The sequence below is a fragment of the Embiotoca jacksoni genome, unplaced genomic scaffold, assembly GCF_022577435.1.
Source record: "Embiotoca jacksoni isolate LCO1_2020_lvr unplaced genomic scaffold, fEmbJac1.0.p SCAF_15, whole genome shotgun sequence".
Taxonomy (NCBI): domain Eukaryota; kingdom Metazoa; phylum Chordata; class Actinopteri; family Embiotocidae; genus Embiotoca; species Embiotoca jacksoni.
The window spans coordinates 12,778,776-12,804,592 of record NW_027185285.1 but is presented as its reverse complement, the minus strand read 5'-3'; the positions used below and the strand labels follow the sequence as shown (position 1 = coordinate 12,804,592).

The 25,817-nt window shown below is 40.1% G+C and overlaps 1 protein-coding gene across 4 annotated transcripts in view; it reads left to right on the top strand.

The window, feature by feature from the left end:
- Nucleotides 1-25,817, top strand: part of clec16a (C-type lectin domain containing 16A) — a 41,324-nt gene that overhangs the window by 10,335 nt on the left and 5,172 nt on the right. For 2 of the 4 annotated variants that reach the window (XM_069149705.1, XM_069149701.1), the window contains exons 6-22: nt 489-612; nt 917-1,091; nt 2,187-2,237; nt 3,520-3,636; nt 8,689-9,001; nt 10,275-10,386; nt 10,492-10,592; nt 11,339-11,458; nt 11,881-11,990; nt 13,900-13,944; nt 16,271-16,321; nt 16,485-16,613; nt 17,033-17,153; nt 22,271-22,422; nt 23,210-23,414; nt 24,470-24,640; nt 25,370-25,507. In XM_069149705.1, coding sequence (XP_069005806.1) covers nt 489-612; nt 917-1,091; nt 2,187-2,237; nt 3,520-3,636; nt 8,689-9,001; nt 10,275-10,386; nt 10,492-10,592; nt 11,339-11,458; nt 11,881-11,990; nt 13,900-13,944; nt 16,271-16,321; nt 16,485-16,613; nt 17,033-17,153; nt 22,271-22,422; nt 23,210-23,414; nt 24,470-24,640; nt 25,370-25,507 — 2,235 coding nt within the window. The remainder of the gene's footprint in view (nt 1-488; nt 613-916; nt 1,092-2,186; nt 2,238-3,519; nt 3,637-8,688; nt 9,002-10,274; nt 10,387-10,491; nt 10,593-11,338; nt 11,459-11,880; nt 11,991-13,899; nt 13,945-16,270; nt 16,322-16,484; nt 16,614-17,032; nt 17,154-22,270; nt 22,423-23,209; nt 23,415-24,469; nt 24,641-25,369; nt 25,508-25,817) is intronic. The other 2 variants (XM_069149702.1, XM_069149704.1) reach the window with 2 other exon arrangements.

The window sequence follows — 25,817 nt, the reverse complement described above, 5'->3', positions numbered from 1 at the left end:
CTTCCCAACAGTTGTAAAGACACTTTGATGTGTGAAATTGGTGAAATTCCATCTTTCTCTTAATAAAGAAAGCACCTCTGAATAATGGATCAGTGAGTGTGGCAGGCCCAGATCACAAGCTGGGATTACAAAGACAAAAAAATCGGTTGGAAAATTATCTTCTTCTCAATTAATTTCATAAAAAAAACACAAAAAAACCCGTCATACTGTTGTTTCAGTTGAAAACTGCACTGGCTTTCCTCTGAATCCCAATCCAGTAGCTTGTTGTGTTAACAGTGGATTGACTGGACCAGTTTGTGCCCTTGATATTAACTTAGTTGGTTAATTTTCCTAATTTGTCTCTTAATTTGAATTTTGTTGTTGTTTTTATTATCATCATATTTAACTGTCATTCTGCTAATTCTCCAGGCTAACAAAATATGTGTGTGCTTTGGACATCTGTGTGCATCTTTGGTGATAACTCCCCTTCCTGACCCTCCTCTCTTCAGTGGACAACCAGCACATGCTGCACTACATTCGAGATAAGACAGCGGTGCCGTATTTCAGTAACTTGGTCTGGTTTATCGGCAGCCATGTCATCGAACTGGATAAGTGTGTGCAGACAGATGAAGAGTAAGTGCCATCTATTTTTCTCAGTGTCCTTCTCATTGTAGCCTGTAGAGGTCAGACGTGTCTCAGGTTTTGTAACTTATCCTGCTGCTCTTCAGATGTACATTAGATTTTTATACAGGAACAAGATGCATTGTATAAACTGCTTCATAATCTATTTTTATTTATATTGTCCAACATGTGTTTTTTCCTTCAACTTTAAATCTAAGCCTGTAGATTTCATCTTAATTACAAAACTATTTTTTTCCGACACACCAGTGTCCTTTACCGGCTCCACCACTGCCTAACTAACATTGTTGTGTCCCAGGCATAAGAACAGAGGAAAGTTAAGTGACCTGGTAGCAGAGCACCTTGACCATCTCCACTACCTGAACGATATCCTCATCATCAACTGTGAATTCCTTAACGATGTTTTAACCGACCACCTCCTCAACCGTCTGTTCCTGCCCCTCTATGTCTACTCTTTGGTTAGTCCTGAGATGGTAGGTTACCCGCAAGAGCATTTCTAGATGAAATTACCTTACACTGATGTTCACAGGTGGAAAGCCTGTGTTGTGTCAACTCTTCTAATGACCGTGGTGAGGTGATTGTACACACATGAAAACCCTTCTTCTCTCTCCACACTGAGCCTTTAAAAAACATGTCAGAGGCATGTGTGTCTGTTTTAATATACAGCTTCATCTTTTCATTTTCACTCGGTCTTGTCCATTATTATGATACTCTAAAAAAAAGACTCGTTAGTCAGTTCCAAGGTGCAATTTTTAAATCGATTCTTTTGCAAGTCCAAACCTCAAAGATATTCAATTTACAATATCCTGAAACAAAACAAAAGCAGTGAATTACATGTGAGAAAAGTAGTGTTTGGCATTTTGCTTGATTAATGAGTTAAAGGACTACAGCAGTGGTTTTGTGCAACAGGCCGAGTGAATCCGATGTGCTTTCAACTTCTACCACTCACAATCATTCCCCAATTTTTCCTGCCTTCAATGGGACCGTGGGTTTTAGTTCATTTTTAGTAAACTATCATAATCAACTCGCAGAGACTTTAATCTTCCTCAACATGGCTGATGCTTCATAATACAACACATTTTCACAGAGCTTCACCATTCAACGTGGTCATCGTATTGAATTTCTTAGGCTCTTATGTTCGGAAACTCAACAGGGAATACAGACAAAAGATGGGCATGTCAAGCCAAAATAGTATTTGATAATCGCTCGTAACTAATCGACTATACATTTTTATATTTCAATGACTATTCTAATATTCCAAAATTCATGTCAAGTCCCTAATACAGACAATCATCAAAAATGAATGTTTGACAGTCGTATTAAAAGGCCTGCTCAGAGCTGGATAAAAAAAAATTGTTTTGGAAGTAAAGTTGTAATTACCACAAGGAATAAATGTGGACATGTGTGGGTGTATCACCTGAACATTGTGTCAAATATTATAAAGCTACAGTATGACTGCTTTGGGAAATGAGTAGCAGCATTGATGGTGTAAGCAGAAAGTGGTGATAAGGCTTGAAAAGCAAAACGTGTGACCTTGACTTACCTTTTATTTTTCTGTTTCTTTTCAGTCTGATGAGCGTAAGATCAACCCTCAGGTGTCCCTCTACCTGCTGTCTCAAGTAAGCAACACACACACTAGATGCCTCCACCAATCATCACCAAAGCACTTTAGTTGTGTGGCTAGAAGTTAAACTGCCTATTTATCATGCTGGTTAATTCCCCTGTGAATGTGTTATTATTAATAATGTGCAGATATTTATTATTGGGTATCTGCAACCCACTCTGGCACAGTTTTTGTCAGTATTGTCCACCCTGACTATTGAACTCAAATATATTTCTGTAATTGAATCTGCATATTTTGTTTGTGAAAACCTTTTGTTTTTACTTTACTATTCCACGTGAAGTACAAATGACAAAAATACTCCTTCAGCCTGCCGCACAGTTTGACTTAGAAATTCAAACACGCATTCATTACTTTTGATGCAGTGGTCGGAGGCAGATTCACTTTTGGTACATTGACGTTGTAAGTTTGAGCTCCTATTTTGAATGCAGTCTGTCTAACCTGTTTGTTTTCATGCCTCCACGGCGGGGACAGTTGTTGCAGGAGGCATTATGTTGTTAGCTTGTCTTTCCATCTGTCCCATTCTTTTGAAGGTGATATGTCAGGAATGCCTTGAGGGAATGTCTTCAATGTTGTCGCACACATTCACTCAGACTCAAAGATGAACTTCACTGATTTTTAAAGGGTCAAAGGTCACTGTGACCTCACAAGACATAACACGTTTGTGGCCATAACTCAATAATTAATTACATAATTATGACAACATTTCACACAAATGCAACTTTCTTGGTTGGTTGAGGGCATACAGCTATGAATGGTTCATTCCAGTTAATTATACATAACATCAAATGCCTCACTTCAAGGGAACAAGATCAAAACCTAGGATATGGCTGGACAGTGTATGAAACGCTAGAGGGCTTTGAATTGGAAACAAGGCCATTTCATTTGAAAACTCAGTCAACGCTGCATTTGACCAACCAATGGTGCGACATCATCACTCTCTCACTCACTCACTCAGACATTCAGGCCCCATCGGTTTAGCCCAAAAAAAGATATTTTAGGTTATTGTAAGATGGTATCATTCATTTAAATTATTCAACTTTTAATTACGTTGCACTTGGGTATTTTGTTATTTACTGTATGCTTCCAGACTTTTCTTTTCTGTACAGTTTTAAGGAACATCTAAACCCGGGTAATTAATGGGTGGCCCTTGTGTTCGTAGACATATTGCATGATGTCACGAGTTTGTACAGAGAAAGATATTTTAAATTGGTCAAAACACATTTTAAGAAAGAGATGGAGGGCTGCAGTCATAGCTTAATTTAGTGTTTGTTTTCCAGGTGTTCCTGATCATCCACTATCAACCACTGGTCAATGCCCTGGCAGACGTTATTCTCAATGGAGACCTGTCTGTCTTCACCCCACAGACAGACATACACAGCACACACAAGAACACGGTAACGCACACACACACACACACACACACACACACACACACACACACACACACACACACACACACACACACACACACACACACACACACACAAACAAACAAAGTCAATACGTCAAGTGCACACACAGTACAAACCAACAAGTTTCCTTTCTCTCACAGACACACATGTTGTACCTTGTGACACGAAAAAGTAAAGCATGCACACACAAACAAGAAATGCACCCGAGCAAACCTAAACAGGCAACCACATGGACACACGCACGCGTTCACGCACGCACACACAAACAAGAAATGCACCCGAGCAAACCTAAACAGGCAACCACATGGACACACGCACGCGTTCACGCACGCACTCACACACACACACACACGCACACACACACACACACACACACACACACACACACACACACACACACACACATGCACACACATACTGAGTAGAGTTCCAGAAGTACAAGTAGGTGGTTATGAGATCGCAGGGTCATGGGTTTCTCCATGATTCACCCACATCAAGGCATCAGTATGCAAATTACTCAGCAATGTTTTTTCTTCTTTCCATTTTTCAAACACTCTCTTCCTTAATTTCCATCTCTTCTCCTGTTGAGGCTCTGGACTGAACATTCGGTCTCCTTTTTCTTCTGTTTCTGAAAAATGTTCTTTGAATTTCCCCTTTTTGTTTCTTTCTGTATCCTCCCCTTTTTTTGTTGTCTTTGTTTCAGTCTCTCCCTTTTATCCCCCTCACCTTCCCCATCTGATTCCCCTCACCTCTTATTTTTTGATTCTCTCTTCCTTCCTTTTTCTTCTCTTACCTTGAGTCATTTCTTAATTCTTTGACCATCTGTTTGTAAACCCAGGTGGGTGTGCTGAGGTAGTGAGCATTTCTGAGAACTCTTGTGGTTATTCTCTGTGTGTGTGTGTGTGTGTGTGTGTGTGTGTGTGTGTGTGTGTGTGTGTGTGTGTGTGTGTGTGTGTGTGTGTTGTAAGAAACAGCCTACCCTTTCAGTGAATGTGACTTGAGGTGTGATGTCTTTAAATGTTTGGTGTACCACAGCAACTATTTCTTCAGCAGTCCTTTTCTGTCTCTATTTTGTCAACTTTAAAATATTCATGGAGAACTGTACTTTAATTGTAGAAACCATTGAAAATGACCTAATCTTTTTTTTTTTTTTTTTTTAAATCAAATAAAGTAAACTAGAATCACAGATATGGAATGGTTTTACTGTCACGCTTTTTATCTAATGTCTTAGTTCTTTTTTTTTCATTTTTTTTTTTCATTTTTCTCTTGACTGTTTACCCTCAAAGAAGCTCACAGCAGCCTTTACCAGGGGCCTCAAGCAAACTTAAACCATATGATTCTGTAATTAAGAGTAAGATAAGTTTTTTCTGAATACCAAGAGCAGTGATTACAAATTGAAATAGTGTTATTTAGTTCCATTAAACCAGCTGTGATGTATTTACCACTGTTCTTGTTCATTGATTCGATGGGCTCATCTCTCTGTTTACATGTGCAAACACTGTATGTTTATTGTACATGTTTGCATGTCATTGGACACTTGTATTATGGCACCATGATTTATTGAGGAAAAGGAAATTTCTAAAGATTAGCAATAAATAGAAGTATTTTTTTTTAATACTTTTTCCCTACATCCGTGTTGGATTGTGGGTTTAACATCTATCCACATCAGACATGTTGTGTTATTGTTTGATTTATTGTAGATGAAAAGCAGGCAGAGGAGGCATGGCCTCTGTTTTTTCGCAGGTGGTCCAATGGTATTTCCTGTTTGGTTGTGATGTGGCAGGAAATTAGGTCACATGATGGAACACTGACACCTAACTCAGATCACTTTCCTGGAACAACTGTGTGTGTTTTTTGTCTTTTGGTTTTTTAGATGTGTCTACTTGCAAGTGCACCAGTTAGATACAAGATGTCAAGTGTGTACCAGTATCTTCTTATAAATACATCTTTGACCTACAAATGGTATCCTACTTTGAAGTGTGTGTGTGTGTGTGTGTGTGTGTGTGTGTGTGTGTGTGTGTGTGTGTGTGTGTGTGTGTGTGTGTGTGTGTCATACATGCTGCCTGGCCTCCATTAATTTCTCAGCATTGGCTGAGTCTGTGAGCGGTTTACCAGAACATAGTCAGCTCACAGGTGCGATACTCAGATACTAGTTTGTGGTTTAAGTCTGACAGCAGAGACACCGTGTTTGTAACAGCAACTGCAGTAGAATCGTACTCAGATGCAGTGATCCAGAGAGATGATAAAAACATTTTTTAAGTGTGCCTGGCTGCAGCATTAAAACAACTTCTCAAACTATTCTGTGGAGATTAGTAACAAAGGTTTTTGACTCTACTGTGTTTCAGGGTAAATGTCTAAAAATATGGCTGACCTAATCTGAAACACAAACCATTAAAAACACATTGATATTTGACAACCACTTCATGTATTTTCTTAATATTGACAATCTCATTAAATAATTCTCCTGTGAATTCTCTGCGGACTGAAAAACGAGGGAAACCGTTTTCTTGATTTAGTTTGCTGTAAAACGACCTGTCATCTCCCAAGAACATAAAGAGAAAGACAGGAGGGGGTGAAAGAAAGGGTTTTCACAAAAGCAAATGTAAATATGTAATAGTGATTCATATGAAACACAGTGAAGGTTGATGCTGAGAAACTGCAGCGGGTCCTGTTATGTTCAGACTCTGTACTCCAGGTGCACAAACTGTAGTATATGACCTACTAGGTCATGTGTGTTTCTACACATTTGGTGGTTTGTGTAAGTGAAAGAAGTTCAGTGAAATAGGGCCACGTAGTTTCAATACTGCGAGATATCCAGTTCTCTTCCTCTTCTTTTTTTGTGGCAAAGTCAAATGTTTTCAAGAAATGAAACCACAGAGGTGCGATTATCCTGGAATTCAAGGGCCTCCTGGTTTGCAGCAGCACTGAACTCGGTATAGGAATTATTGTTTTATTTTTTTTTTATTTAAGTGCTGCAGCTGATATTATCGACATTATCTATTACTCTGACAATTATTTTCTCAATTAATCAGTTCTTGAATTAAAGACGTCTTGGTTTGTCCAACTAACACTTCAAAAGTCAAATATTCAATTCACTGAAGTGCAAGACCACAAAAAGCAGCCAATCCTAAGAGAACCTGTAAGCATGTTTTTTTTTTCTTTTTTGAAAAAAACTTAAATTATAAAAATTGCCGATGAGTATTTATCCATCGATCTAACTATAGATTAATTATTGTTGTAGCTCTGATTTATTTTGGATTCCTTGTAGGTCCTCTGGGGTCTCCAGAAAAACATAGAACTCTCATGGACAAGAATGAACAGTACATTATGCATATGAATATAAATACACTTTTGACCTATATAGAATTTATACATATTAATTGAACATATCGTATCAGCCTTTTAGGATGAAAAATGAGCATCACACGCATCACGTAAACTATCATGTCATCTTTCCTCCCTGTAGAGTCAACTACACCTGGCAGTGTATTGTAACTGTACTGGAGGGATTGCAAAAGTTATTGCGAGGGAATGCAGAAGTGTTGTGAGATAACGAAAACGTGTTACGAGATCAAGTATCCCAATATAACATATAACTTATTGCAAGTGGATGCCTTGAAACCGTCTTGTGACATTAGCAGCAGTGAACTTAATCAGAGTGTAACCCGCCTGTGTGCCCTACACTGACCTTTTATACAATAACAAGTTGTTCAGTTCGCTGTTTAATCTTAAACTTTCTCAAATTAATAACATTTTTATATCTTTGTTTCCAGTTTTATTTCAATTGTTTTACAAACTGAACTCCTTGTGCAGCTGCTTCAGTCGGCAGTGTCCTGCATATTATCCTGTGCACACGCTAACTTCTTTATTTGTTAGGTATGTCTTTTTTTGTAATTTGTATTAGTCATTTTGATTATTTGCATCTGAATCAGTGAATAAGAGGTGCACCATTAGAATTTGCAGCTATGAACAGGACGCCCTGTCCCAATCACTCAGTTTTACTGTAAGTCACAGTGTTTTCATCACAGCTCAGCTTCTTATCATTGATCATCTGTTTCCTGTAGGGTTGTGTTTGTGCGTTTTGGTGCAAGATTGAGGGCTATATGTGAAATGAGGGTTTCTTGTAGTTCCAGTAAGGTCTCACAGAATCAGCCTCAAAGCCAAAGATCAACTCTGTGATCGTCGTTGTGTCAGGTGGTCATTTTCTCTCTAACTCTGAAAGCTTATCCAGGAGGAAGTGGCTTCTGTGTGTTTTAATGGACTTTGATCAACACGATAGTGCAAGAAGCGTTTACTGCAAGTCCGTTTTTTTCTGAGAAGATATTAGTGTAAGCAGTTTTTTTTGTGTATGCATGTGTTCTCGTGTGTTCATCTGTTTTTTGCACGCACATCTACCAGTAAATAGTTAGAGTAACATTTATTCCTGGAAACAGGACAGTTATTCTCCTCAGTATGTTTACTCCAGACATTTTTCTTCTCACTTATATTGTGCCCTTATTTGACTTGTGTATTCAGCACATACTGGGCGATATGCTGCAGAGTTAACACTTTGATAATACTCTAGACATGAATTCAATAGCCAAAGTCACAGAGTGGCCGCTGTTTTATTTTAACCCCAAACATCCTGATGATCACCAGAAAGGATTCCGTCATAATGTAGAGTCGATGAAAATGAAATGTGTGAAATGTAGTTTCATTTGTGCAATATGTCTTCAGTGTTGGTATGCATTGTCTAAGTACAGTCTGAAGTACAGTTTCTTTTTACTTAAATCTTGCTATTAATGGCGCACAAATGTATGTTTCTTCGGAATAAAGTTATGTTATTTCCAAAATGCAGAATTCTATCAAATCAATCAAATGTATCAAACAATTGCCAAAAAAAAACATTTCCCCATGGAGACGTTAAAGTTTATCGTATCGTATTGTATGACATAATGACTCAATGATCATCACTTCCAGTCATGTGACTGTGGGGAAGTATTCCCAGTCTTCTCGCATCCTTTCCTCATATTGTCTTCTTCTCTGACCCAACAGGCCAGCGGAGGAGGTGTACGTCGGTTCATCAAACCCCCGGAGTCTCTGGAGCGCTCCTTGGAACTGTCCCGCCACCGCGGCCGCAAGAGAACGCAGAAGAGGCCAAACTACAAGAACCTGGGCGAGGAGGAAGATGAAGAAAGGGCGGGGGGAGGCGGCAGCAGTGGAGGAGGACAGGAGGAGGGCTGGGACGATGAAGGCGGCAGAGGAGGAGAGAGGGAGGGCGGCCGTGAGAGGGAGAAGGGAAAAGGTACAGAGGGAGGAGGAAGTGGGAGTTCTAAGGGAAGCAGAGCGAGTGGGGAGATGGCGGAAGGTGAGTGTGTGTCTCAGTGGACACAGCAGTACAGGTGTTTGTGTTTCTTTACCCCCATCGATCAAACGTGGTCTCTCGTGCACCCTGGTTACCCATCAGCCACCACGGCAGCAGCCCTCGTCTCCAAACAGAAAAGAGAGGGAACTAATTAAAACAAGAGAAGAGCTTTAAATGTGATACCAGCTTATTAACATCAATGTTGTCAACTGTAAATGCTCTCTGCTTTGTTGCTTTTAATTTGGGTGTTTAATTAAATGTTCACATCACTGCCATCTCCATGCTTCTGCAGCTAAATGCAGATTAAACTTTGCAGACGCATCATCAGCAGTCGGAGTGTTTTGGACATGAATGATTCCTTAAAAAGGAACAGTGGTTAAAACAACAAATAATGAAAGAGTGTTTAAGTTGAGGCTAAAAAAAACGTGCAAAAAAAGCAGAACAAAATTCTGTTGAGTAGAAATTCCTCTTTGTCTAGTTTATGGATGAGGCCTCCCTCTTTCCGCTGCATCCCCGTTTGTCACTTTTTGATTTCCCCGTGGTTACCATGGCGACCACTGATCACACATTGATCACAATCTCCATGGCAGCCAGCTGTCCATCTCCACAGTGACAAACCATCCATCCTGTGCTCCTCACCTCTCCGCCTGTCTCTCACTCCTGCTCTGTGTGTTTTCATATCGATACTACTGTGTGTGCCCATTTCACTGATCTGAAGTCATTCCTTCTTCACTTTGACAGAAGAGACTCTTTATGCAGGAGTGTTTGTGCAGAGCTACACAGTCTTAAATCCCTCTGAAGGCCCAAATGCACAGAATTGTTTTGACAGCGTGGATTTCAACACAAATGGTGCCATGGGCAGCAGAGGACGAGACGGTTTCAAAATGAGTGGTTGAGCCTTTTTGGGTGGAAAAATGACACCTAACCTCTAAAGGATTGGTAAGAAGTGATGAAATGAGACTGTGCAAAACTTTCTTACATTTTACTGCTCTGCTGTACATTTGAAAATGATACCTGTACTCTTCTCAATAGTAAGAGGAACACACTTTTAATCACTGTTTGAACTGTCAAAGGCGAGAAGGAAATAGTTCAGACTGGAAATTCATAGTCACCTGTGACAAGAGTCCATTATGTTCTTCATAGCTGTGATGTGTGTCATGTGTGCAAAATGTATTTGAGGGAGGGGGTGTCCACATTCATGGACATTTGTGGAAGTAAGTACAAAGTTGTGTGTGTGTGTGTGTGTGTGTGTGTGTGTGTGTGCGCGCGCGCACAGAGATCGAGATGGTGGTGATGGACAAGTGTAAAGTGTCAGAGCTGACAGAGCAGAACATCACTGATGAGGAGAAGACTGCTGCAGCCACCCGCACACACACACAGAGGAGCAGGTACACACACACACACACACATATACACATTTAGCACGCTGAGCTGTAAATCTGGTCTACAGAAGTGTGTGTGGACTGATATGTTCGCTCTCTCTGTCCCTGCAGACCGTTCTTAGACATGGTGTACAGTGCCCTCGACTGCACCAACGATGACTACCACGCCCTGTTCGTCCTCTGCCTGCTGTATGCCGTCTCGCACAGCAAAGGTTGTATGCAAGAGCTCATTGTTCACTTCATCTGTACACAGCACCTCCAACACAATGCTAACTTATCCAGATGTTGTTTTACACGCTTCTGACGTTAACTTTGTGCACCGTGTCTGTTTGCTTCAAAAACCAACAGTGTAGGTAATTTGCCCAAGGAGGGCCATACTTTTGCATGCAACTGCAGCATAGGGTTTCCAACCGTTAGCTCACGAGCTGCTGGTTCAATATGCGCGTGTTGAGTATCAATTTGTTATTGTTCACATAAAAGAAGCTTATTCAGCTGGTTTGGTAAAACTCAGCTAGGATAAAAAAAAATTGTACAGTCAACGTAGCTTAGGGAAAAAGGTTGGAGACCTACAGTATATGCACATGTAATTTATTTTGTTGGTAATTCTAGACCCCTGGTTCATGAAGATAGGAAAATCAGATTTGTATCATGAATATTTCTATAATAAGACAGCAGTAAACTGTCATACCTGTTCCATTGGTTAGGGTGGAGGGAGCGACAGTAACCAAGTATCCTTCACATCATTTCTACTTGGTAAATTGTCCAGGAATCTATGCAGCTAGTTAACCGAGCCAGTGCTCAGAATCGTAGTTAACTGACGAGACACTCAATCTGGACAAGACGGCTCGATGGATCGACCTAAAATCAAATTGAAAGAATTCCGCAACATCGCAGTCTCGTTGTTTATGGCATGGAATTAGCATTTACCTTCTTTTCTAACCAGTTTGTTTGTTTGCAGGTATAAACCGTGATCTTCTAGAGCGTCTGCAGCTGCCAGTTCCAGACCAGGAGAGGAGCGCTTACAGCCTGGTGCTCGTAGAAAGACTCATCAGAGTTATGAACTTAGCAGCACAGCCAGGTAACACGCACACACACACATTTGTCTTATCTGTCTTTTTTTTTTTCCCCTCTCTTTTTAAATATCCTTGATTGTCATATGCAGTATGCTCAATCATACAAAGTAAAGCCTCAGTTGGATTCCAGTTTGGTTTCCCATTACTGTGTATGGCTGTGTGATGATATGAAATAGTGAACTTAACATGTCGTGGTTTTTTTTAATTTTTTTACGTTTATTTCATTTGCTCTTTGCCAAGCCGAACATACGAGCGTAGACACACATAACCACAACATGAAGCCAAAACAAAGACCATGTGTACATTTCGTGTTACGCATTAGGACTTCTGGAATTATTTCATGTTAACTTTGCTTTGTTCAGTCACAACGGAAATATGGTAAGTTATCCTCCATACTGCTTCATGTATGTGTGTTCCATGTGTGTAGATGGTAAAGTGCGTCTGGCTACCCTCGAGCTCAGCTGCCTATTATCAAAGCAGTCGGTGCTGTCTGGAAACAACTGCATAATCAAAGACGTCCATCTGGCCTGTCTGGAGGTACGACACACACAAACATGTACATGCTACTCCCACACTTACACTGTATGCCTGTCAACATGTCACATGTACACAGACACATGTAAAGGATTTCAGGGAAGCAGGCAGATTAGCAGCTGGATATTGTGCCGTCCATTAAATCCATAAAACAACCTCTTTCCATATAACTGAATCACTTCCTCAGAAGCCGTAGCTGCACGGTTTCTCAGTGAGAGCTAATTTGTGGTTATGATCAAAGATATTTTTCACTTAAAAATGTTGACACACCTCCCGTCTCGCCTCCTCCTGCACTTTGCCCACACCTTCACATTCACTTGTTTTCTCATTAAGTCCCTCTAACTCCTCTTCCTCATTCTCTCCTTCCCTCTTTCTCCTACTAACCTCTCTGGCTTTCACATCATTTGCAGCATCTTGCTCATCCCTCTGGGAAACTGTTCATCTCCTTTTATTTCACTTCCATGTAATCCTCAACACTTACTGTTTCTTTGAATTTACACCTCGTTACAGGAAGTAATCATTCAACTGCGAATGTGAATGTTCAGGATTATTTTTTTGACAAATTTTCCAATCTTAAATTGAATTGAAACCTTGCTCTGATCATTTTGTTTTTTTCTGGCAGAAACCTCTGGTGAGGTCTTGTGTACTATTGGTATTGGTTTAACATCACTGGGGGTTTCTGCTTGAAGAATTTCCCTCCTCTGACACAGTGTAACATACATGATGAGCCCCTTTAAATTGGAGCAGTGCTTATTGAGGAGAAATGGTTATGCAGACGGTTTTACAAGGACTTGTGTTGTTATTAGTGGACATCCACGATGTGCTATCTGATAAATGCAGAAGGCCAGAAAACAGACCTTTGAACGAACCTTTGCTGATTCTCTTCATGCCCTGCTGTGGGGGAATGCCTCACAGAGCACTTGACTTTGTGGAAGGGTCAATGTAAACAATATTATTATCTGATCTTTTATTCTAAACTCAGAGCAGGATGAATATTGTCTGCTAAAGATTGTTTATTTTACTCTCTGACATGATAAACGCAGGAAGCCTTTTTATTTTTGAAGGAGGCATAACATGACACGACACAAGAGTGGCAACATTACATTAACAGCACATCATCTCAGATTCGTATTAAGTGTGAACTTCTCTAGTAGGTACTCATGCAAATATTATTGGCACATGCCACCTTTTCTCAGGAACAGCAGTCGTGATTGCTCTTGCGAGTAAAGCTTAAGTGGTACAAAGTGAGACTGTTTTTATGATCACAGTGCACTGAAACACTGCATTACAAATTTAAAAAAATGTTTACACTGTCATATATTCCAGTGCTGGAAATTGTGATAATATATGCCACCTAAAGAGAAATACCCATATTTGCTTTCTGGTAGAGAATCAGATAAGATTGTTATCCATTATCTGCTGGTAACCTATAACTTCCTGGAGCCTCCACTTGTTGCCTGGCAGCTGCTCAGAACCATAAAATAGTGCCTCAGATATAAAAAAAAAAAAAAAAAAAAAAAACTTTGTACAGATTGAACCAAGATGCAACATGTTAATTACAGAGTTCAACTCTTGCGTTAAAAATTGCAAGTCAAAATCTTTGAATCTTTATTATTTTATTTTATATTTGAATGTTAAATAAAAAAATATTCCTGCGATGTATTTTCAGCAGATTAAATAACATTTTTCAATTATCTTTAGCTTGTGGTCTACGGAACCAAGACAGTGTAAGACAAAGCAATAACACAATTTTGCAGTTTTATCTGACCCTGTATTCAACACAATTTTTGACAGTTAGTGTCTTACATATTCATTATTTAAAGATATACTTTGAATGAAGGTATGGGATATGTTTATTTCTGTGGGCATTTCACCTGAATGGTGGTTCTGACTGTCACATTTGTGTTTACAGGGTGCCAGAGAAGAAAGTCTGCATTTACTGCGGAGATTCTACAAGGTGAGTCCACAAAGTAACGCACCACAAACACACACAACTAACCCACAAAAACCTCCCCAAACATATGAAACAAAAAAGCAAAGGTTAGAGAGAACAGCAGAAACACGCACTCACACTTTTAGACTGACATTGGATATTTTGCGTCAATATCATTTGTTAGGCAAAGGGATTTAAATTAAAAAATAGAATAAAGAGGAACTGCAGCCAGTAACTGGTGTTACACACAGTTTCTCTTGACATCAGTGTCATAACAAAAGCTCAAACAGAACCTACTAATTAAGTCTGCTTTATCCGGCATTGCGCATGCCTTACTGCAGCCTTTGAGTATAACTGAAGCCATTTCCGTGAAAGCATAATAGTCAAAACTGAAAGTGTTTTCTATTTGCTGCTGGAATTATGGAAATAGGCCAAATGCTTTCAGTCAGTGCTTTCTGTTTCACTTTGATTTAGTTTGGATATCAGTTTTGGATTAAGTTACATTTTTGCAGTTTTGGCTAATTCCTTTTGTTCCATCAACACAGATGGATGTAGATGTTTCCTTGCAACATTTGGGAAAATGTCGCTGTGATCAGCACGCAGACTGAAAATATTACCACTTAAATTAAGTTAGCTAACTTTGTTCAAAAACAAATTCTCCAACCCTTGTACAGAAGGACTTATCTGCTGTGAGGTTTTTTTTCCACATGCTTCAATGTGAGTTTAAGACTATTTGAACAGGACTGTGACATCACAACCTTTAGACGTCACTCGTAGTGAAAACCTGAAACCCACAGCGCACATATAGTGATGTGGAAACAGTAAATCCTTCCCGTGAATTAGTTTTTACTTTTTTGACTTATTCGGACAAGCAAACATTTGATCCTCTTTTGAGTAAGTAAGTAATTTTAAGTAATGAAGTTCTTCTGTCAAAAAAGTACCTCCACCTTTGGCCTCAGAAGCTGCTATGTGCCTCCTTCAGCAGTAATAACTTCTTGTAGGTGTTCAGCATTATTGCCCGCCAGTCTCTGACATCTTGCTGGAATTTATGACCACTCTTCACGCAGAATTCCTTCACTTTAAGATGTTTGAGGGTTTTCTAACAGGTAAATCCACCCACAACATTTCAATGGCATTCAAATCAGACATAATATCTCTTCAAACTTGCCTGCAGGGGATTTAAAATTACATGTGGAATATTTTGGACTTGGATGATGGATGAACACAAACAACTCATGATGAGTGTGTACATAAACAATCGCTGCCCTGTAAGCTCAACAGTTCATGTCCTACAAACTTTTCGCTTCTGTTCGGCGTTTCCTGTTTTGGGTCACAACATCATTTTGTTGATGGAACATTATTTAAGAATTCCTCTCCATCTCCCATGATTAGACGGGAGACATGACGCACGGCAGATGAAATGGACTTTACTCTTCATGTCATGTTTCATTTCAGTTTCATTTTTGCAAATAAGGAAGAGTCCTTGTTTAGAAATCCACTGGTGTATTGCATGTAACAGTAAAAGAACATGGTTATATCAGGTTATGTTGTCCATGTGCACTCGACCGTACTGCATTAATTCCATACAAGGTGATACTTATCAGTGAATGTCGTGAGAATGTGTATGCTTCCTTAAACTGTTTTTACACGGATGAGTCGGTTAGATAAATGATATGAACACGTTTAATGACTCACACGGCAACTATCAGTTCATTGTTTGGGGAAATGAAATTTTGGCATTTTTTTGTAGTTTGTAGAGACCCAAGTCCAAGGAAACGTCTTCAAATGTATTGTTCAATCAAGTGTCCAAAACCTAAAAATATTCAGTCTAAATTAATTCTGTATTATTCTGTGTTATAAAGATGAAAACAGCAAAGCATTACATTTAAGAGGCTGAGATAGTTTAGCATTTGCTTTAAAAAAAAAAAAGATTAAAACAACCAATCAGTTGACGAAATGGTTGCTGTTTTACTTTCTGTCAGTCGGCTAACCAATTCATCAATCCATAAGTGCACCGTTAGATAAGACCATGTGGTAAAGGAAAGGAAAACATGAATCTGGGAATGTAATAATCTTTGTAGGATGCAACAGTAGCTTGTTAAGTATCTTTAAGAGTTTCAGCTGAGATTGGAACCTTTATTGCTTTTAATTTTCTCTTTTCATGTTTTATCTCCGTGTCTGTACCGTCCAATGAAAAAGGCCATGAATCCAAATAAACAACAGAAAACATCAAGCTCATAGCTAAGACGTATGGCTCGCAGTATATTATTGGCAACAGTAAACGTGTGTTACTGGTTTTGGTGTAGGTGTTTCGCTGTCTTGTTTTTAACTGACCTTACTGTTGTCACAGGGGGAGGAGATCTTTCTGGACATGTTTGAAGATGAATACAGGAGCATGACGGTTGGTTGGCCTTTGTTTAAAGTGACCCCCCCCCAACTTAAAACTGAATCATCATTATGTTAGTTTATTAACACATTTCTGTTGCTGCTTATGTGTGTAGATGTTTAAAGATGTTGTTAATGCATGTGGGCTCTTGGCTCTCATCCACGCATTTATGTTGCAGAGTAAACCAATGAATGTGGAGTATCTCATGATGGATGCCTCAATACTGCTGCCACCCACTGGCACCCCTTTGACTGGCATTGACTTCGTAAAGAGACTTCCCTGTGGAGATGTGGAGAAGACACGCAGGGTGCGTCCACTCACACACTCCAGCACAGCTGATATTCCACATATTCCACACCCACACCTGTGAGGTCATAAGATTTCAGAGAAATTTGGTCCTGTAGTCGAGTATCCCTTTAAGGCTTTCAGATCTGAATTCTTTTTACTTGAAAGTATGCATTATGAAATACTCATGTAATTACACTGAAACGGTCTTACAGCTGTACATAGTTTTGGTTTTTTGCTTTGCCAAAAAGAACAAGCTTGCCTCAAACAATTGCAGAGCTGAAAGATGAAATATAGGAGTCAGATTTGATGTCAACGTTTTACCTGTTGTTTTCTAATAGTATCTTTTTGCAGAGCTGTTATTCATTTGTTATTTCTGCCGGTTTCAGACAGGTACTTTGTTTTAACAGATCATGTCTCTGTGTGTTTCTCTTCACTCAGGCGATCCGAGTGTTCTTCATGCTGCGGTCCTTATCACTTCAGCTTCAGGGAGAACCAGAGACTCAGCTCCCACTGACCAGATCTGAGGACCTCATCAAGACAGATGACGTCTTAGACCTCAGTAAGACACACACACGCACACACACACACACGCGCGCACACTCACAGTGGTGTACTGTACACAGGCCACAGCTGATGTGCATTTTTATTTGTCATGCCGACTCCTTTTGGGAAACCGAGTCAAACCTCAACTTTTTTGCAGTCAGTTTAATCTAAGAAATCACAAAAGGAAAATGAGATGCTTGCTTCCTTAACTATAAGACTGGGAGAAAACAATAACAACCACACCTAAAATTCTCTGAAAACAACTTCCATAAGGCTCCAATTACAGCACAGATATCTGAGAGACATCAGTAATCCTCTAGCTCCTGAATGAGTCAGACGGGGCCTCTGACTCACTCGCTCCTGAAGAAAGCAGTAGATCTATAACACAGATGTCTGTACCTTAATACCGACATAAACGCACATGCAAACATTCACAGCCACAGCGATGCCGAGACGAGCATACGGACACTCGCACGCAGCTTCCCACACACCGAGATAACCTGAACAGCCTTCTCTTACTGTCACAGGTGTGTGGATGATGTGATGGAAACTTGCACGTGGTTAGCTCTGCAGTGGAGGATGTCACATGTTCACATTAATGTGAACGAGAGGGATTAAACTGTCTCACGCTCAGTGCTCAAACTTTGCAAACCCGTACTTAAACCTTTTGTTGTTAGCTTGTGCATGCTTCATACCTCTTGCTCCTTAACGCGTTGTGCTAACGTGTTGACAATACAAGTGAAACTGCCCTTCTGTCTCAACCTCCCAGTACAACACTTCTCAGTTGACTGAAGGTCGGGTGCTACTCGGCTTCCTGCGAAAACAGCGAGATTTGCTCATCGACAGATTTGTTGATTTCACTGTTAAAAATCTGCATCACTGTTTTCTAACGAGCCTCTCTGCTCCTTTAATGTGGAAATTTAATCATGAACTCCGCATCAATGGCATTGAAGGCCAAATGACTCAGCACGGTCTCTCTGTCTGATGAATTCTGCCAGTTTATCTGGAATCATTTGCTGCATTCCAGTATAGATGTTCTGGTTTCCAAATGTAGAAATATCAGGAATGTGAATCCACAAAATATCCAGTGGTTTTAGAAACTATAATGATAACTTCTCTATGATTGTTTACTTGGAAGTGATTGTACTCAAAACACTTATCATCAAAATTTTAAGATGACATTTTCTTGGAACCAAATAGAGATGCACATCCTTGGCTGTTATCACAACCCTATTATTCACTTCTATTCTTGTGTTGTGTGTCTCACCATAATAAAAACCAATCAAGAACAATGGACCAGAGCAACTCTGTTTAGTCTTTAAATCTCTGGTATTAAGTTGGCATAGTTCACAAATTGTTCACTGTTAAGTCAAAATATGTGCAAGTTAGAAGAATCAGTGATTCTAAAAATACATCAGAGCCTCAGTCGGCTACTCTACATGACCGGAAACACGGCTGCGGCAGGGTTACAAGATTTAAGAAAAGCCATATTACCAACGACCAAGGCTGCAGTGACCACGCTCAATTCACCATTTACTCAACCTTGCATTAAAAAAGAGACTGTAAGCCCTTCTTACTTTGCACAAGGATTATCTGTGGAAAGTGGTGCTACGTTGACTGCTGAGACAGTGAGCGGTCCAATATATAAAGTCAGTCCACGTCCAAGAAAAAAAACTCTACAAGGTTAAACTATTGCAAACTGCAAAAACACACACGAGTTTTTAAAGATGAGACAAGTGAAAACGATGACGTGTGCCTTGACCTAAATATAAGTGGAAGGCAGAGCAACAAAACCACTCCTGTAAAGATCAGCGAGAAAGATTTGCCACCTCTCCACAGACTGGTGCGAGACCAGTGTCATCTCTGTCCAGGAGGATCCAACCTGTCATCACAAATAAAAGCAGACTTACAAAATATTAAGAAATAAAACTAATGTAGTCTATCCTTTATTTGTTTTTAATAATGCATCAGATCATCTTAAAAATAATACAGTTATTTTATGGTGACACCATTTTGAATCAGGTAACATTTGAGTGATGTTTCACAGCGGTGTAGTCAGTTGTATTTAATCAGGTTTGTAATCTGGTAATGGTGGTAGCACCATTAAATTCATTTCATAGAATTACTCAAAGAGAAGAGGTTGTGTAGATTCCACTGGGGTTGTTTACTTGGTAGTGGTGACGGTACCATCTGTGCCACGGCCTTTAAAACCTTATCATGTTATCTGTGTTGAGTAGGTTGCAGTTTCTCTATTTCTCTGGAAACCAGTGACACAGCAGCCCCTAGTTACTGCACTGCTGCGAGGAGGTTGTTGTCACAGATTGTTTCACCATTATGATATTATCAATGGAATTTTGATATCATTTTTTTCTTTCTTCAGACTGCATTAAACAAATATAGTAATCTGATGTCTATAAATTACCCGTGTTTTCTGAATTTCTCTTTCTTGGGAGAGGCCTTAAAAAAACAGACTTGACATATAGATGGAAACATAACACCTACTGAAACCACATGTCTCCCTGGAGCTTTACTTTCAGATCTAATTCAGTGGTTGAAACTACGGCGATGGCAGATACCAATGGAAAGAGTCTGTGGCAGATTTAACTAATGCCAGCCTGTAAGTGCGGCAGTATCGTATCAGATGCGACTTTGCTTCTAGTTGGTTTATGTCATCTGAAAAGATTATTTTAAACAACCTGCTTTGTAATAATGATTTTCTGTCTTTCCTTTTAATTCTACCAAAGACTTTCCTCTGTTGGCTTTACTTTAAGCAGAGTGGTTGACTAAGAACACACTCTTACAGAGTAGCAAGGGGACAGGGAGGGTTTTTCCTCATGTGTAAACCTTCCACCCACAAACCTCCTTTTCTGACCAGTAGTTTGCCACTGTTTCCCTTTCACCTCATCCTCTCGTAGCTGTTGAATTGCAGAGCGTTTATACACGTCTGTACCTTTGCAGTTGTTCTGTTTTGCAAGTCGAAGGCCCTGCTGCATTCCCAACAGGAACTTTGCCTCGAGTGGGATATGGAAGTTCTGCAGTTTAATGTGGAGTATAATGATGGACTGTATTGATTTTTAATATGATTGAGCTCTTTTAATAGGTGAAAGTGGCAATTTATTTTTTTACAATTGCTCAAAAAGTCATCATTGATTAATCTAACAGCACTGATTTCAGGCGTTAAACTTTCATAATGAACACGCCCGACTGCAAACAGTTATCTTCTGAGGGTAAAATGTTCAAAACTGGGCTGGCTTGAAACTAAACTGGAATGTGGAGTCACATGTTTTATTTAATTTTTCCTCACACCAGTGAACACAGTCACACTATTGTCTACCTTAGTAAACATCAGCCTGGCAGGTTGATTAAGGGCACTTGATTGCTCAAGAGAATACTTGTGAAGACAGAGAGTTTTAAACACATACTGACAGTGACGTGAAGTGTGACAGCTGCACACGGCACTGTTGTCTGCTGCTCTTTTATATTTTTTTACTGAACATAAAAGTCATATTTTGCCTGTTTGGGAGAACAGAGATTGTCTCACTTTAGTCAGGTTTGCATTCAGGTGAAGTCTTCTTGGAAGGAATCTAAAAAAAAAAATCCCGTGATTTATACATGGAAATCTCGCAAAATGAAGTCTTTCATAGAAAGTTGTTTCCCTGCAATTTGTCTATTTGACAGTATTTAAAAAAAAAAAAAATAGTCAGTGGTTGAAACTGCCACTGTTTCAATAATCCTAAAAAGGCTACTGGACAGAGTGTCTATTTAATATCCTTCATTTTCAGGCTGTTATGACGAGATGAGTTGGCTGCCTTCTGTAGAAAAAGACGTTGGAGGTGGAAGGGTTTTTTCCCCATCTATTCTGAGGATTCACTCAATCAAATTTCCCCTAATTTCTCTGACCATTTGCCTGTTGGTGTCCCTTCATTACCTTAGAAACTCAGGGACTACCTCTCCAGATGCAGGTACTTTTCACCCCTCACTGTTTCAGTAGGTACAGTTCACTTCCTGGAAACCACCATTGATCTTTTAAAAGACCACATCGACAGCTGTCTGTGCCTTCAGGAACACCAACAATTGTATGAAAAAACGGTGTTGTTTGCGCTGTAAAACCCCGAGTTTACTGTAGAAAAATGGATCCACCCAGTTTCATGTGTATACAATTAGTCACATAATGTTTTTTTTTTTTGGTCAGAATACTTTAGAATAGAAATCAAGGAACCAAAAACACAAAGATATTCTAAAAGGGAAGCGACATGTGAGACTTTCATTGAGACGTTGTACGTCATTGTGCTGTTACATTATTACACTTGAGTGTCAGTCAGGGTAGCTGGTGTTTAAACCAAAACTAGTTGTGTCAAATGAGGTCATCATCAGTTCCACATTTCATGTTCACTTGGCAAAAGGTTTTGTGGTGAAGTGAAGTGGAGTGAAGATGCAGAAGATGTGGGCTCATTGTCTCATCATAATCCTCCCAGACATGTGGGAGCAAAGCAGCTTGTCTGTCCTTTTAAGTGCCTGTGGCAGCCTGTGTGCTTCACCCTGCCTCCTTATTTGTACATGTACCATACATACTGCATGTGTGGAGGCTAAATTAACATCTGCTCTTAAAATAAAGTCAGACAATAACTCCAGAACATCTTATGACAAACAGGTTTTAGTTGATGAAACCTGTGATTGAGGGGGTAACGCTGTACTCTACACTTCCAGGAAGCAACTTTTATTTTAAAGGTGACACATTGTCTAAATTTGTAGCAAAAACCAGAAGTGTGATTTTTTTTTTTTTGTGGGTTTTTTTTAAAGCTACGGTTCCATTTCAAGTATGTTCCAGTGAATTAATCCTCATTAACTGTATGTGTGTGTTTGTGTGTATTTCAGTGTAACATTTTAGTGTTAGGTAAATAGTCATTGTAAGCCATTATAACACAAAGTTGAGGGTTATGTGATGTCTGCATTATTGTTTAATTGATATACTCTGCTACTCTGTTCAGCTACCTTATTTCTGTAATTCAAACAGCATATTTAATGTGATCTGAACGAGGTCGGCATAACAATTATCCTCAACTGCATATTTCTTTTGAAATAATCGTAAAAAGTACCAAAAGGCCTTAGTTCTACGATTGTGTTCTTTTCCAGATAACAGTGACCTGATAGCGTGCATGGTGGTCAGTAAAGATGGCGGCCAGGCCCAGAGGTTCCTCGCTGTCGATGTGTACCAGATGAGTCTGGTCGAACCAGAGAGCAAACGTCTCGGATGGGGTGTCGTCAAGTTTGCCGGCCTCTTGCAAGTGAGAGAAAAGTGGCGCTTCCATGTCCGAGTGTGTCTTTGTGCTTAAAAGTGAATGAAGCGTGCGCCTGCTTTTATTATTCTCTGTTACACTTTAATTTCTACTATGTTCACATGCGTTTAGTTTTTTTTAAAGTCATTTCTCAGTTTCTCACTCAAACTCGAGGTCTCTGTTCACTCACTCACTCACCGTATCTTTTATTTTTTTTAGTCCAATCCAATTTTTCTGCTTTACTGTTTTGTTTTGTTTTTCTTCTTTTCGACGTACCGCTGCCCACTGGGCTTTGTCCTGACTGTTTGTCTTCATGTGTCTGTTTGTTGTTTTGTTTCTTGAGAGTTCATCATATCATTTTCACAGCAGATATGCGAGAAATTGCGAATGCTTTTAGAGCGCGTTCACGTACAGACTTTACTGTCACTTCCTGGTATTTTGAGGAATACTTAGTCATGCTGTATCCTACAATGTCATTCTGACCTCACAGAAGCTAAAGTGACGCGCCATTTATTTTTCTCTTTTGAAAATTGCAGAGTTTAAACAGCTTGTTTCTGTCAAATCTTACAATGAGTTTCCTGTTTGTTTTTGAGTGATTATAAGATCATTCGTTCCTTCTTCCGCTGCATGAATGTCAAGTTCATGTCACGTTTGTCATGTCTCTCATCTCTTCAGACACTCGAGTCTTTTTCGGTTTTTTTCTTCCCTGTTTCCGGTATTTGTTTTTACCTCTGTCTCTCTGACACTCTCTCCTTGTCTTTGCTCCCTCTCTCCTCTTCCCTCCCTCTTTAACCAGGACATGCAGGTTTCTGGTGTTGAGGACGACAGCAGAGCGTTGAACATCGTCATCCATAAACCCAGCTCCAACCCCCACGCCAAGCCCCTGCCCATCCTGCAGGCCAACTTCATCTTCGCCGACCACATCCGCTGCATCATCGCCAAGCAGCGGCTAGCCAAAGGTCGCATCCAGGCCCGACGCATGAAGATGCAGAGGATCGCAGGTGAGTAAACAAAAAGCTCTTGGAGCCTTCTGTCAGCACTTCCTCTCCAGCTGTCGCGTTGCCTGCGTAACAGCGTAATTGTGAATCATATCGTATGTTTTCTACAAGACGATCCACTTGTGTGGGATTAAAGTCGACGTACAGTAGCTGCCTTCCACTGCTTTATCCTCTTCAATGGGTAAACATGGAATCGCTTCCTTAAACTTGCAACACAGCAATATCAGACAAACATCTACTGTAATGGACATTTGTTCCACATGCTGCGTAGTCCATTATCGTGACTTTAAATGTAAGTAAAAAGTGGACCGACAAAAGAGGGTTTTGAGGAAATATGATTAACTGAATCAAAAATAATCTCTTCATTAGGAACGTCATATTAGTAATTTCCCTAAAATGCATGATGTCTTTCTTTCCAAGTTTAAAAAAAACTGACTTCCTCCATTTTTGTTTCGTCTGGGGTTTTTTTTTTTTCTTCTTTTGTTTTGCACCTTTTTGATATTTTACAAAAACTTTGTCAAGGCACCACAGAAAGTTATATCTTTCTTTGCTGCTCTACTTTCTTTAATTTAATTTAATTTCTTAATTAACTTGAATTAATATTAAATTAATTTAATTTAATCAACAGCCCAAAAGTCTAAAATCTGTTGTCAACATGTGCCTGTCCATATTTCATTATCTACTGGCCAAATTGTCTCATGCTTCTATGTGTGCATTGGCACAAAATGTAATCAGGAATCCTTTTGTCCTGTGAACACTGATGGATATACCCATCAGTCAGCTGTGCTTTCCCTCCCGATGGCCTGATTCTTTAGAATAACACAGACCTAAAATCTTGCCAATCCAGCGAAGTCGAGGAGGATGTGAAAGCCTGCCAAAACCGCCATTGCATAAAAGTGTTTTTATATCCTTTCATTGCCAACACATTCAAACAAAAACATAATCACAGTAAAAACAAACTGAGCGTCAGTTCCTTCCACTGAGTTCTCCCAGATGTTGAATTCAGACCCAGAGGTTAAAGGTACTCTCTCCTCTCACTTCACCCGCTCTGCCTGCAGCTCTGTTGGACCTGCCGGTGCAGCCCAGCGCGACGGAGGTGTTGGGTTTCGGTCAGACAGCCCACGCGTCACCCAGCGGTCTTCCTTTCCGCTTCTACGAGCAGTCCAGACGGGCGCCCAACGACCCCACGGCCGGCAGATCGGTGTTTGCCTCCGTCGATAAAGTACCAGGTGACACACAGACTGCTGCAGCACATACACACCTTCACAACCAATCAAACACCATCGTACAATGACATCCAGCTCAGGTTACTGCTTTCCACACACTGAATATTTGAATGATACAGAGCATTACATAATCGTATTGACCTTCATTTTTGAGTCTCAGAGGAAACCTTCTCAGTAGTCTGACCCGCAAGCCAACTGCTGACTGTGTGTGAGCAGTGGAAACGGATTTGTGGTTTAACCTGTTGTGTCGAAGTGTGACAGCAGTTCACTTCTTGTTTCTACCACCTGACTTACATCAGTGGTTTTACATAGAAATACAACTCATCAGAATGGACCTGAAATTCCCCCTGACCTTTTTTATTTTTAATTTCTGTTTTCCCTTGTTAAATACCATTTGCTCTTGTCTTACATCAGTTTCACTGCCTTTGCCCTGTCTGCTCCTGCTCTGCGCTTTTCACTGGTATATTTTACCTCAGCTGGAGGCACTGAATGGAACTCGTTGTTTTCCAAAGCGTGGGAATCCTGAATTCTGCTCCCGGACATTTCAGTGTGATGATTAGAATAAGTGTTAATCTCTCTGTCAGAATTGAATTTAAACACACACACACACACACACGCACGCACATGCTCATGAGCAACAACTGAAACTCACACAATGTGAATTGTCACGCAGTGGTAACACATCCAATGTGTTTGTGTGTGTTTGTGTGTGTCTATGTTGCACCACCCCAGGTTTTGCAGTGGCTCACTGTGTGCCACAGCACAGTCCCTCGCCCCTCTCCTCCCCCTCACCTCCCTCCAGTGGGAGTGGGAGCACAGGAAGATGTGACTCTGTTACTGCAAGCACTATTTCAGCTCAGAGCCCTACAGGTAACACACACACACACACACACTCACACTCACACACACACACACACACACACACTCACACTCACACACACACACACACACACAATGTACATGGACAGTAGCTACAGTTTTAAACACGTAAGGAACCCCGTACAGTAATAATAAAATGTAGATTCTGCATTATAATATAAATCAACCTTCAGATTACCTGTTAAACTGGTTCCAGACCTGCACTATTATTCCTCAGTAGATCCTAGATGATTCAGGGTGTATGTACACCTGAAATTGTAGCCGGGTGTGACCACTTTGCATTTGTGGTGGTTGAGAGAAC